The sequence below is a fragment of the Python bivittatus genome, unplaced genomic scaffold, assembly GCF_059951505.1.
Source record: "Python bivittatus isolate LINGU-HERP-01145 unplaced genomic scaffold, Pbiv_v1 ctg000220_np1212, whole genome shotgun sequence".
NCBI classification, from domain to species: domain Eukaryota; kingdom Metazoa; phylum Chordata; class Lepidosauria; order Squamata; family Pythonidae; genus Python; species Python bivittatus.
In genome coordinates, this window is record NW_028277048.1 from 21,584,848 (window position 1) to 21,599,558 (window position 14,711).

Consider the following 14,711-nt stretch of genomic DNA (forward strand, 5'->3'; position numbering starts at 1 on the left):
AGGAGCAAAAAGACAAGCTATGTTATCTGCTCGCTACAGAGTTATGCAACACTACAGCTCACAACATGGAAGAAGGCGATCTTGGAAGCACCGTTCCATTCACAGAAGCATTAACCCAACAATATGAACGCGCAGGGCAAGTTACAATAGTCTATGCAACAGAGTATTTAAAGAGACTGATGAGGTGAAACACACATGATCAGAACAGTCACACCAACTTGCATCTTCTGCCTTTCTGGGACGGGCCACTTCTGAGCCTGCAGATGGATGATTACATGATTGAAATGCTTCTGTCATTGATCAGAAAACATTCGTATGTATGCCAAACTAGCATGTCAGAGAGAAAACTAGACTCAAAGCCCTGACATACTGGTCTTGTACATCCAAGGAGCTATGTCCTTTTAAAAAGCAAAAAGGGGAGAAGTTTCCAAGTATGTGATCATCCATCTAGAGCCTGGAAGGATTGCAATAGTAGGTCAATCTTCTGATCGTAACTTAGGCTTACAAGCGCCATCTAAACAAACCATTTACCTTGTTTTTGTTTCATTGTAGAGGAAGTATGGCAACTGTGGGGATTAGTTAATTATCAGAAAGTATGTTTGTATTATGTGTTGGTGAGGGAGGTGATAACAAAAGACTCTTTTGTTTCTTGAAGCAGGAAGTGACATGTGCTTTCGGAAACCTTAGCTGCTTATTCTCTTGCTTGAGGTGCTGGTGGACGATACGATCTTCATGCTTGAACTCCCCCCTCCATAGCTGTATCCGCCACCTGTGAGGCTTCCAGATCCACTTAAGCTGCCCCCACTAGTAAACCGGCTCACTTTTCCTCCTCCAATGCTGATGTGGCTGTGCCCACCACCGCCGCCACCAAGGCTTAATCCACTGGCTCCTCCACCACTAGCGTATCCAACTCCTCCTCCGGTCCCGTAGCCACATCCTCCACCGATACCGTATCCTCCTGCTCCTGCACCGCTGATGGTGCTCGAGCTGCTGATCACAGCTGTGGATTGGAAAACGATACAGGAAATCAGTCTTGGCCCCTCAAGCTGGCAAAAAGACTCCCTGATTTAACTAAACGCTAGATCATGTACTTACAGATATTGACAGGCGTTTCAAACTCGCCTGACATCCTAAGAGGGAAAAGAAAAACAGGGTGTTGAAAGAAAGAACAAATTGAGCAGACGAGCTTTTTACAGTCCAGAAAACTCAACCGCTCCTAGCGTGCTCTTTTTATGGCATTTGTAACAGCTTCACATTTGCTTCAAAATAGCTTCAAGGAGATTTTCCAGGATCCTGAAAATTTGTCACTCAGGGCTAGAGTGTCATGTTACTGACAGTGAGATGGGTGGGCGTATAAATTTGATTTATAAACAAACAAACAAATTATGAGCTGGATTTTCTTAGGACAGTGTTGTCCAAACTTGGCCACTTTAAGATGAGTGGAGTTCAACTCCCAGAATTCCCCAGCCAGCCATGCTGGCTGGGAATTCTGGGAGTTGAAGTCCACTCATCTTAAAGTAGCCAAGTTGGACAACACTGTCTTAGGATAATGAGGTTCAACCACACAGCTCTGTGCAGCAGTATTTCCATAATTCATGGGCTTCTAACCAGTCCTATAGTAGCATTTAAGCTATCTCCTTCTTGGCCTTAGTTTTGTATTAACATACTTCTCCTTCTGCCATTCCAAATCCCTTGCTCTAGAATCATGGTTTTTTTTAAAAAAAAAAAATACTTGGATCTACCTATATTCTCAACTAAAAGGATTTCCCAAGTCCCCACCCATGTCTCTTACATTAACTGGTCTGTGGTCTGGCATCTGACCAGAACAGACAGCCACCTTCAAAACACAGATCTTGACAATCAGACTCTTGCCCATGGAAACCACATGTTCACATTCAGACAGAAAGGTCCCATTTCCTGGCCAGCACTTACCGACTCTCCTCTCCCTCCAGCAGTGTCCTGTAGGTAGCAATCTCAACATCCAAGGCCAGTTTCACATTCAACAGTTCTTGATAATCCCGCAGCAGGCGAGCCAGCTCGTCCTTTGCCGTTGTTAGGGCGGTCTGCAGGTCAAGCAGCTTTGCCCGAGCATCTTTCAAGGCTAGCTCCCCACGTTGCTCAGATTCTGCTATGGCGGACTGCAGGCTGTTAATCTGAAAAAGAAAGGGATGAATGTTCCCTTAGATATCACATTTTGTGTACATGAATGCAATTGCCTATACAAATTAATCGACTAATTAATTCGTTCAAAACAGCAGGGCCTTTTTAGTCACGGCACCAACTCGACGGAGTGTTCTTTCCAGGCTGGCCCCATCACTACTTTCATTTGTTTCTCAGAGAAGAATGTAAGAGTATGGCACGAGAGATCCATGACCAGTTGAGGGGATTCATTTCTTTCTGTTGGGTATAAGGTATCTGCTTTGCTTCTTGTGGCTTATTCATGTAAGCAACTGTTTCTTTAAAAATACCATTCTATGACCTTGTTATTATCACTTCAGCTAGAATATGCCCCCACCACTACCCCAAACAGGGGGTTTCCATGTAAACTGGATGAAGTGAAAGCATTCAGGTGGGAAAGTAATGGGAGAAGAAAACCAAACCAGTGAAAGTGAATAGCATAAAATGGGATACTGTTCTTCAGCTCTTCTGGGACTGAAGCCCCAAGCAGCTAGATTTTGAAGATATGCTTTGAAAACATGTGATGCAGTTTTATGGATGGAACTAAGGAGGTCTGAAGGATCCATGAGCTGCCTGGATGGAAGATGCCCCTTTCTCCCAGGAACCATACAGAATTAAAAAAAAAAATAATAAACTGAATAAGAACGAACCTAAGACATTTTTGGAATATCTTATGAACTGCATACATTTCGTTCAAGATGGACTGAACCTAGGTAGTTATAAGAGATGAATCTTTGACCCTCATGAAACTACTAATTTCTCAGTTAGGGAAAGAAAGAAAGAAAGAAAGAAAGAAAGAAAGAAAGAAAGAAAGAAAGAAAGGAAGGAAGGAAGGAAGGTAGGAAGGAAGGAAGGAAGGAAGGAAGGAAGGAAGGAAGGAAGGAAGGAAGGAAGGAAGGAAGGAAAGAAAGAAAGAGGGAGGGAGGGAGGGAGGGAGGGAGGGAGGGAGGGAGGGAGGGAGGGGGAAAAAAGATATGCCTTACTGCTTTCTTCACAATTTCAGTTTCAGAGCGAAGTCTTTGGACCACCCGGCTCATATCTGCAATCTCATCCTTGGTTGATTTCAAGTCATCGCCGTGCTTGAAAGCTGTAGTTTGCAACTCTTGGAACTAAGAGTCAAAATGCAAAGTAATGATCATCTTATATGTCATAATAAGTCCAATTCACAAAATATTCTTTATTCACACACATAGAAGGGTTGGCATTGGTTGCAAATGTATAGAAAAAAAATGTTCATACTGCTTGAAAGAGGAAATTTTGAATTGCTTTAGTTTAATGTATGGAAAGGTTTAGTTTTTCTACAGATTAAGAGCCAAAATTTAGCTACAGGCACAGAAATATATTTTCTATAAAGGACTGCATTTCTTAAACATGAATTTATATGCAGTTGTGCTCTCAAGGCAAAACACTGGACCAGATTCTTGGAACCCCCTCCAGGAAGCTTACAAGATTAGCAAAACATATTTTTCCACTTGAGACAAAACAGCAAGGTACATTCTACCCCAGGCCATCCAACTTTTTTTAGCATCTGAAACATCCCATAAATACACCCAAGATTGGGAAGGTTATATATTAGAAAAATGAAATACAAATGGAAGAGACAGTGGTAATTATCTGTTGATAGTGGTCATTCACCAAACCATCTTTGGGTGTAATATGCCCTGTGTTTATGACATGAAGATAGTACTCCATGTATCTTGGGACATAGATTAGATCTAGAAAATGTATGGTATAATAAACTTATGAGCCTCTTTTGGCTGCCATAAAGACTGTTGTTTGATTTTCTTGCAAAAGACTAACTTTCTGGACATGCTGCTTATAAATAGTTGGTTATCTCAATTACAGGAAGCTTCTCTCAGATTTCAGTAGTTCTGAATTCTGGGGCATCAAAGAGGATTGAATTCTGTTTTATTCTAGTATAAATATTGAGACATCTCAGAGATTTGCTTTATAATTGAGGGGACTTTTTGTATTTCACGTTTAGGTGAAATCACATCTGCTTTTGCCAAAGATCCTCACCTTACTTTGGTACCATGCCTCTGCCTCGGCTCTGCTTCGATTAGCAATGTCTTCATACTGAGCTTTGACTTCAGCAATGATGCTGTTGAGATCCAGATCTCGGTTGTTGTCCATTTGCAGAATGACATTGGTCTCCTTAACCTGTGAGTGCAGCTGAGCCAGCTCCTGTGGAGTTGCAAACAATGCAATTGTCAAGGGAAAAGCTCTTATGCAGAATAGTGTCATCAGGGTTTGTTCATGGCTGTTGATCAACTTCTTGGACATGTATCTATGTTGAAAGGAGCTCAAAAGAAAATCAATGAAATGAATGGTTTTCAAATAAAGGTCCCAGCTCCTCTATCAAAACAGACATGCCAGGGTTTGTTTTTCTTGAAATCTTTTACAATTCCCTTGTGGAATTTCTAGTACTTTTATTGAGTGTGATTTGGAATTCTCAGAGTCATTTTGTTTATGGGCTTTTAAAGGAGAAGCCTTAACAGCCCCCATTCACTTCCATGGGGAAAACGCATGATGGCTCTCACTCCAGGTGCTTGAAGGCCTCACTTGACATGGGAGACATGAATCTCTCTATGGAGGCGCAGATATTAAGGTATCCACTTTTCTAGGTATCCTTGCAACACAGAAAGGCCCCTCCTCACCCCACACCAAACAATCAGATAACGATTGAATTATTTTACCTAGGGTTAAAATGATTGATTTGAAAGAGGCCATTCAGGGTTGTCTTAGGAGGGCTATTTTAACAGGTAAAGAACAGGTCCTCTAGCAAGGATTTCTTGCAGATAGAAATGCATTTATTTATCACGTATTGGAGAAAGAACTCACTTTAGGTGCTAACAGGTGTAATAAGGCAGAAGTGATCCTTACCGCATCAAAGAGCGCTCTTAAGAACTGGATATGTTGAGTCAAAGAATCAGCCTTGGATCCCAGATCAATCTTATGCATATATGAGCCATCCACATCCTTAGGGAGAAACATATGAATACTGTCACAGTCTGGACAGAGCAGGCTATGGTGGATCAGAGCTTTCAGCAGAGGAATTCCTGCTTTAAGGCTTGGAAGCAATATTCTATGCACATAATGCACTTGTTGTATAATACAGTGGAGCAAGGCACTATTTATTTATTTATTTACTTACTTACTTATTTATTCAATGTAGAGCTCACTTTGCATTCAGGAGCTCGGGGCTCCTTGCCTTCCCCATAACAGCTACCCTGTGAGGTAGGCTGGGCTGAGAGAGAGCCAGGGGCCCAAAGTCACCTGGTGAGCTTCCATGGCTGTGGGTGGACTAGAACCTGGGTCTCCCCACTTTTAGTCCATCATCTTAGCCATTAGACCACACTCATTCTCAATCTGATATCAGCTACAGTGGACATTGCAAAAATACATCCCTATAATTAAGCTGGAAAATAAAATACCCAGGTTAGAAACTCACATTTTTAATGCTTAAACTTGTGAAATTTGGGGAGAGAATTTCCAGAATGTGCTAAATGGCAGCAACCTGCATCTCAGTCCTAAGATTAATTGTACCTCAGTGCAATGGTTTAAAAATGTTGGTGTTGGATTTAATGCAGGTATTATGGTAATTGTGAATGCCAGACATGTAAGACTATTCATGTTAGCTATAATCAAGCACTGCAAACAGGTATGTAAGTACACATATTTATGAGCAGGGATGCATAAAAAATAAAAATTATGATTGTAGCTTTACATTTTCATACGTTAATGCAGACCACTTGCCTTTTTGAGCACCACAAAATCATTTTCACAAGCTGTCCGTTTGTTAATTTCATCCTCATATCTGTAATGGGAATAAATTATATTAGTACTAGTAGTATTAGTATTATTCAACTGATTGTTCAAATGTATACAACATTTTTACAAGTCTTGCTGAATATATCTTTATGACAACCTTTTAAGGTAAGTGAAATCAGGAGATTGTTACTTGCCCAAAGTCTCAGCAAAAGTTCTATACTTCACTTGAGGCCAGTGTGCTATACACAGGACCATACATGGCAAATTAACTATGTATGGATTAAAAAGACTCCCCAACTGCAAATAGTGACAGGGAAAAGTAAATCATGAAACTATGGAGAAAAAATTAGCATAAGAGCAGCTGCCAGTCACTTGGAGAAAGGCATCATGCACTGCTTTGCCTTCTTGATAGAAGTCCACATTACCCACCCAACATCATCCATCACTCTTCACTTTACATACTTGTTCTTGAAATCCTCCACAAGCTCTTGCGTGTTCTTCAGTTCTATGTCCAAATGATTTTTATCATTGCAGAGGCTGTCAAGCTGCCGTCGGAGAGTTTCAATGTAAGCCTCATAAATAGGTTCAAGATTGTCTCTTAGGGCTGGAGAGCCTTGTTGGTACAGAAGATCCCATTTGGTCTCCAGAACTTTATTCTGTTGCTCAAGGAATCGCACCTAAAACCCAACGTGGGAAGGAGAGAGAAGAGGCACATGGTTATCTTTCTTGAAGAATTGACTGGAATCAATTTGCTTGTTTTGCATGTTAGACTTCCATCCTATCTACATCACCCTCCCTTTTTCCCATTTCCCTACAATCATGCTGTGAGATAGATGGGGCTCAGAGAGAGTGATTGCCCCAACACACCCAGTTAGCTTCCGTGGCTGAAGTTGGGACTCGAACATGGTTCTCCCTAGTGCCAGTGCAACTCTTTAACACTCCACACCCCGATGCAGGTCAGGTGGAAAGGCCATGCTGGACCTCTGCTGATTTCCCCATTTGACAATATTCTCCATGTCCCTTCCGAGACAGTACAGTCCTCCTGGAGAAAAACATCCTTTCTTAATCCTCCCTCCATCCTTTCTCTAATTTTAAAAGTTCAAACAGTACTGAAATGTATTTTCACCCATTTGAAACAGCATCAACATTTTGCATAAATGCACATTTACATAAATGCTGATTAAAATTCATGGAAGATGCATAGATCCTTCTTTCAAGGAAGTAAATAGTATGTTGCCACATTTTGCACCTATGTTTTGTTCTTCTAAAACCCCACAATATATTTTACTAGGAATGATTTGGACATGAAATGAAGCAGGGAAGCATAAATATTCATCTTTTTGGAAGTATAAAAATCAGAATTATGCAATCCTGTCTGCACTCCCAACCCATTCAGTATAACACTGTACCTACAGTTGCATATCAGGCTGTCAAATGGATTAGTGGGGCTGGAGACCATGAGCCCTAGAGGTCACATTCCACTCTTGCCTAGCTACTTAGGCTGAGATGTAGGCAAAGGAAGTAGGTGACAAACCAAGAGCAAGTCTTTCCAGTGGTGGATCTTCATCTGTGGAAAGCTCATCTGATCCCTACATTATAGTTTTTAAGGGCACCAGATTTCTGGAGGTTGATTCCACCTGGATGACTGAGAATCTCCATAAACATCGGAAACCAGATGTTTTAGAATCGCTTTTGCTGCTTTTTGTTCGTTTTTTTAAGGTTTTAAAACTGGTTTATCAATGCTCACTTTTTATTTGCATTTTTATTTCGCTGGTTCACTAGCTGGAAAACCCCAGTTCTTATACAAGCAAGCAAGTTGCTGAATACTGCCTGAAATCACTTTGTTTTATTTTATGATCTGCCAACATTAACAGACAGAAACTTAATGATTCCTTATTATTTTGCTGCAAACTGTGTAAAACGTTAAAGTAAATCTAAGGAATGCCAGATGTTATGTTTTGAGGCTGTGTGTGCTTCAAAGTTTATTCAAAAGGGCTTCAAAAGCTGTGCAAACTCGTACCCTTCCCCGATTCATTAAATCAGCTACGGGTTTTTTTTCCAACTTCCACCCAAGCCGAGCCTGAAAAAAAATGTGGCTGCTTTAAAAGTCACATTAATGGTGTGGCTGCCTTAATGAATCAACTGATTGGACAAAGCATAAGATGGCTTTCTCTAACTATAATACTTTAAGGTTGGATTGGATTGGTGCTGAATAAGACCTGGGAATGATTTTTAACGAAGACGTACTTGAAATACATTTGAGAAAGAGAAAAAGATCAAAGATCAAAACACTAGCTCTTATCTTTCTTATTCATATCTAAAGCCTCTTTAGGATAAAGTGAGAATGGCCTTTCTCACATTATTTGGAAGGGAGTATATATTCATGTTCACTGTAGAATGATATATCTTTATCAGTGCTCTAATTGACGTGTTCTCCCCCCCACCCAAAATTTAGGCTTTTAAACTGTGAGAACAAAATGTGTAGTGTGATTTTGCCAGACATCCTGGGTGGCCTTGGGCAACTGACTATTTATCTCCTCAGTGCAGCTCCTTCATCTGTAAAACAAGAATAATACTGTAATGAGGAACTTAGCCTTGAGGGATGTTGTAAGAATTAATGAGATAATGATTTTCAAACTTGGCACAAGCATGTGGTACAGCTGCCAGATGATTCTCTTTATGGGGCCCATAAACCTTTGGAGTTTGCAGGGGAAAAGATGATATTTCTCCATTTAGCTCGAAGGAAAGGCTGTATGTACCTTAATAGGGAAATTTGGGCCTGAAAGAAGCACTGAATATGGCAGCTCTTAAAAAGATACAGGTATGGCTAAATAACTGGAAAAAGCAGATACTCAGCTGTGAGGTAAATCAGATGTTAAATATATGGAAGAAGTTGTGACAAAGTTCAGTAGGTTTTGCTTTTCTTCCACAGTAATGTCAAATCCGAAATGCAACATTTGCGCCTCTCCTGTTTGGATATTCAAGGGTAAATGAAAGAGGGAGAAGGAATGAAAGAGGAGGAAGCAAAATAAACAACAGTTGCTTTCCAAAAAAATGGGTATGTTGCAGAAACTAAATATAAATACGCTTATATTGGGATATACAAGTGTGTGTGAATTTTGATGGACTGATGCAGAAATAGGATGGATTAAACTTTAAAAAAAAATCGTAGGCTAGAGAAAGTGAAATAGATGAGCTTGTCCCACCCGAATTCTGGTTCATCCTGACTGAAAGGACAGAGCATCCTGTAGAAAGTAAGATAGCTGTTTCCCATGAATCTCTGAAGTCACATGTTACATCCTTGTGGATAAAACATGGCACCAAATCACAAGGGCCATATTCCCCATTACATTTTGATATATGCAAATCCAGAACAGGTTTGGCCAGTGACGTTTTGCAATTAGTAGTTGCATCTCTCTTTTTTGCCAGAAATGTTCATTGGGAAATCAACCGTGAGAGATATGTACTGCTACTTGGAAATACAAAAAGTCATGTGACTGACAGCACTTGGTGTCCATCTTCATTTTATCCTCAGTGTGAAACCCCTGATTAGGTGTATTGTCTTCCTCACCTCAGGCTTATCAGCCTCAACAGTAGAAGTGCCTCAAGGGGCTGAAACAAGAGTTGAGTATAAATGTAAGATTTATTCAAAGCAGAATTTGAACAAATGTTAACATTTCCAGAACTTTGTCATTATTTTTTGAACTAAATAAATGGCACAGCAAACATGTATAGTCATGTTCTTCCTTCACTGAAATTGTTCTATCACTGGGGTGATTGCACTGAGATAACCCCAGCTAAGATGTATGACAAAGGTGAAGTCTCTCCAGACATGACACTACAACTCCCAGCAAACAGAAGACCTATTAAAGATGCTGGAAAGTATCATTCAGCAACATCTGGTGGCGCCAGTTTTCTCACCCTAGTGTCCATGACTACATTCGACATGTAGAATCCATCTTGGTATTTCCAGACTGCCATTAATGTGAGAGGACTTTCTTTCTCTACCACCTTCGTGTCTCCTTAAGAGAAGGGAGGGTCTCTGTTCCAGAGAAAAGAGGGTCTCAAACAAATTTTGAGGATGCATGAGTGGCTTTGGTGCAGGAAAAATCACTCTCATTCATTCTGTTTCTGGGGGCCTCATTTGATAATGGAAGCAGACAACTATTCCATTCTAAATCGTTTTGCTCCCCCTCAATAGTTTTAGATTAAGTTATTCTGATTGTAACAGTGTAACAGAGCTATAGATTTTGTTCTTCTGCACAGGTAGGAAAGCATCTCTTCATTTACATAATGCCATCAGAAAGCAGTGAACCTCTTCTGGTGGGTTGAAGAAAAAATAAATCCCACATTATGAATGGGTGAGATCCAAGTATGATTATTGTATCCACTTGTGGACAGACCCATTAAGAAGGATTTAGACAAATTGAAGCAGATTCAAAGAAGGCAGTAAGGGTGATGAGGCATCTATAAGCTAAGTCCTATGAAGAGAGAATGAAGGAATGGGTTGCATTTAATCTTATGAACAGAGTATGAGAAATGTCATGGAGAAGAAGATCAGAACTTGTCATCTATCAACTCAGAATGCAGAACATGGAAAAAAGGTACAAGAAGGTAGATTCTAATTATGTGTTAAGGAAAAAAAGTCCTATAACAATAAGAACAGTTTGACAATTGAATAGTTTGATGATGAAACCTAGAAAAGGGGTAACTAAATACAATTCTTGAAAACCAGAATGGAAATGGGGTGAGGAAAAAGGGTAGCTGGGCTGGGAAGGGAAAGAAAAAGGAAGGGGGAACACAACTGAGCTGATATGAGGTGAAGGGAAAAGATAATTAGACAGAAAAGGGTTAAATTCACCAGGCAAGCAGTGTTCCCTACCCCCAAAGCTATAACTACTCTGTGTAGGATCAAAACCTTCACTCTTACTCTTCACTGGCCATGTTCAAGCAGAAGCTGGAAAGCCTTTCATATGGAATGCTCTAATTTGGATTTCTGCAATGAGCAGCGGATTGGACTCCATGGTCTAAATGACCCCATCCAACCCTATAATTCTATGTACTAATGACTTGGATAAAGGTATCTGCCAGCACTTTGGACAGCAACAAAATGAATGCTTGGCAGAAAATTGACCAGGCACATGTCAAGTACAGATTTCATGAAGGGGAGAAATACAGCGATTTAGCTATTACTGTGATATGCCCCTCTGGAGTATATGGTACAAGGCTTTAGAGGAAAGCTATACAGAAAAATCCAATGATGAGAAGCTCAAAGTATTAATTAGATTTGCACAGGGCTGGACTACATTTCAGAATATTATGTTGTACAGATAGCCCTTCCAGGCCTGTTCCATTTTAACCTTCTTATGCAGGGGGAAGGGAAGGAATAGCATATTTTAAGCTCTTTCATGTTGGACACTTGATTTCAGTTTGCAAGGAGTAGGTCATTAAAATAATTTAATTTTTAAATATGTTTTATATATTATTACTCTGTGTGTGTGGATCTCCAAGACAGTCTTGACTCATGGTGACTGCCTGGACTAGTCCTTGCAGTTTTCAGGTATGCCCTTGCTTTCTTCTTCCCAGGGCTGAGAGAGAGGGACTGGCCCAAGATCACCCAGTTGGTTTCATGCCTAAGGCAGGACTAGTACAGTTTCTAGCCTGGTGCCTTAACTACTACATCAAATTGGCTGTCATTTATTTCTATTACATCATCATCATCATCGAAATAATAATACCACCACCACCTTGGGAAAGTGGTTTATAAATACTAGCAATAAATATTTCATAAAACATTTTATGAAGAGGAGCATAAAACATGATTTTCACCTGCACAGGGTTAGAACAAACCTGTGCTTAAGAAACACCTAAGGATGAAGCTGTATATGTCAATAGGAATATATTATTCAGTATAGTTCCTTAGAACCACTTACATTAACCAAGTGAGTCTTCAAATTCCTGCTATCAAATTAATCCAGAATGGTTGTAATCTCCATTTTAAAATGAAACATTCCTACTTCCCTCACCCCCAGATTCCACCAATTTCAACAGTTCCACATTTTAACATTCAAGGTCTAAACATCTTTTTAAAAAATCACAATAGTTCACTTCCAATCCATCTGAAATGCATGCAAAGCAGCCATTGTTTAAAACAGCTTGCATAGTTCTTTAACATGTGGAAAGTAACCTCTATCTCAAACAGTTGTGGGTTGGCCTCACAAAAATTCAGCTTGCGTTTACCCAGTGTGCTTTCCTGTTATGGAAAAAAAAGTCACTTAAAATACAGTTTCATCTCAAGACCAATAGGGCTATGTTCAGACACATATTAGGAATATTCCAAAGAGAAATCAACTTTCTCTTGAAAGCAGTGATGATGAACCTGTTCATTCTGGAGACAGTTAGCTCTTCAGGAAGCAAACATGTTTATTTATCAGATGTACAGGTAGTTCCCAGTTTAAGAACGAGTTCCATCCCCAAGGTCTGTCCTTAAGTCGAATTTGTATGTAAGCAAATAGTATTGTGTAATGTATTGTGTAATGAACTCGAACCATTGTGTATTTAACTCGAACTTCACTACAATAGGCTCCTTTCTTAACTATGAGTCATCCTTAAACTGGGCTTTCTTAACCTGGGGACTACCTGTACTAGAATAGATCTATATCAATGTCACTGTAACACTTTATTTGAAAGAAGCTGCCATACAAACCTAAGTGAAGCCAACAATGAATTTGACTAGTATCGTTAGGGTTTCTTAAGTATTTCTGGAAGAAATCATTCCTAGCTCTTGTGCTAGAAATAAGAAGGATTGCAATTAGGAGGAACTTGTACATACATTCTGCCACTGAGTTTAACTCATAAATTATGCAGTAGAATGCCACACCAGACACTAATCTTTAGATCAGTGTTTCTCAACCTCAGCAACTTTAAGATGTGTGGACTTCAACTCCCAGAATCATGGGTGTTAGCTAGGGAATTCTGGGAGTCAAAGTCCACACATCTTAAAGTTGCTGAGGTTGAGAAACACAGCTTTCAATAGCTAACCATATGGTACGAACGCTCAGTCTTGGACCTGAGCTTGATAAACATGGTACCAATTGAATAAAGCATGTACTATGCACCCAACTGTTTGGAAGTTAGCAGGTCACAACTTAAAGTATATTGGGCCCAATAAAACAACTTTATCAGTTCAGAACTTTCAGATATGGTTCAGGTTATTTTACAGATGTATAAATGAATACAGTCTTAGAGTTAGAAGGGTACTGAGCAATTGTCTCAAATGACCATGTGTTCCATGACAAGATATCCTTCTGTATCTATTGCATCATTGGCAAATGTCTGCCAAACCTTCTTTGACAATTTCCAAGGGAAAGTATACCACAACGTTCACATTTACAGTTAATTCCATTACTGAAATATCCTGAAACTTAGGAATTTCTTCCTAGCATTTAGTTTAAATGTACAATTTGAATAAAGTTACTGGTTCTTGTCTTAACATAGCCTTCCACAATCTGGTGCTTTCCAGGTAGGAGAGATGACAAATGCCATTATTCCCAGCTAACATAGCCAAAGGGGTCAATGGAAATCATTGCCCAATATATCTGGAGGAAACCCAGTTGGGGAATGTTGTCCTAGAATTAAAACAGCAGAAACTCTAAACATTATGGCTTCAGTCCTGTTCATTTTTTGCCATCCCTATGAAGTCAGATTTTCATAAGCTATACAGATCCTGAGCAGCCTCATTCTACCTCCGTGTCCTATAGCAAAATTTCCCTTGTTTCTTGTTTACAAACTATTCTAGAACCCCTCAATGTTCTTTTTGCAATACAATGTTCTCCCAGCTCTCCGTCTTACCTTGTCGATGAAAGAGGCAAACTTGTTGTTGAGGGTCTTAATCTGTTCCCTCTCTTGCACCCGAACCCTCTGAATCTCAGGATCGACCTCCACATGCAGAGGAGTCAGTAAGTTCTTATTCACTATAACATTGTGGATTCGCCCTGGTGGTGGGCAAGGCACTGAGCCTGAAAGTACATATCCTCCTCCACCACCACCACCACCAAAGCCTCCAACGTGACTGCCCAGACCAATGCCGCTGCCAAGGGCAACCCCGCCACCCAAACCTCCATATCCTGTGCTATAACTGCTGAATCCCAGACCACCACCCAAGCTTCTTCCAAAGTGAGCTCCTCCACCACCACCGGAAGCTAGGCCAAAAGAAATCCGCTTGCTTCCACCAAGGTTGTAGAGACTTCTGCTGCCAAAGCCACCACCATAAGTTCCCACTCCTCCGACTGGTACGAGACAGGATGAGCTGCTGCCCACTCGGAAGCCACTGCTGGAGACAGAGTAGCCCCTCCTTCCCCCAGTTGAAAATGATCTGGAGCTGAATTGCCGGTTCATTGTGGGTCCGTGAGAGGGAGAACGGCAAGGTTGTGAAGCAGAAACAGGAGAGCAGAGGTTAGAGGAGACCAAGAGCCCCCTGTGACATGGGAACGGGAAATATCTCCTTATATGTGTTTGAAGTCTTGGGCTTGGTTGCATGGGAACGAGAACAGGAAGGCAAAATATTCAAGGGCTTGGCTTGCCTTCAAGCAATGAGATCTACAGTAACGGCCCAACATCAAGTACAACACACCTATCCGATAGCTTTAATTTGTCCAAATTGCTTGCCTTGCAATCCCTGCTTATTTACATCCCTTTCATGTTCACCATTACCATCTCTGCTTTCTTCAAAGAGCTTTAAGCTACGGTACACAATTCAAGAT

The 14,711-nt window shown here is 40.5% G+C and overlaps 1 protein-coding gene across 2 annotated transcripts; it reads right to left on the reverse strand.

Annotated features, from left to right (window-relative positions):
- Window positions 1–683: 683 nt before the first annotated feature.
- LOC103051299 (keratin, type II cytoskeletal 75-like) lies at window positions 684–14,346 on the reverse strand. 2 transcript variants are annotated; one of them, XM_088138529.1, is made up of 9 exons: window positions 13,801–14,346; window positions 6,412–6,626; window positions 5,935–5,995; window positions 5,062–5,157; window positions 4,198–4,362; window positions 3,162–3,287; window positions 1,933–2,153; window positions 1,096–1,130; window positions 684–1,000 (listed from the first exon to the last, which is right to left on the reverse strand). In XM_088138529.1, the coding sequence occupies exons 1-9, from the start codon at window positions 14,344–14,346 to the stop codon at window positions 684–686; spliced, it is 1,782 nt and encodes a 593-aa protein (XP_087994655.1). The 2 variants fall into 2 exon arrangements, with proteins under 2 accessions (XP_087994655.1, XP_025030826.2); XM_025175058.2 differs by lacking the exon at window positions 1,096–1,130 and having other exon boundaries at window positions 684–1,032.
- Between the last annotated feature and the right edge of the window lie 365 nt (window positions 14,347–14,711).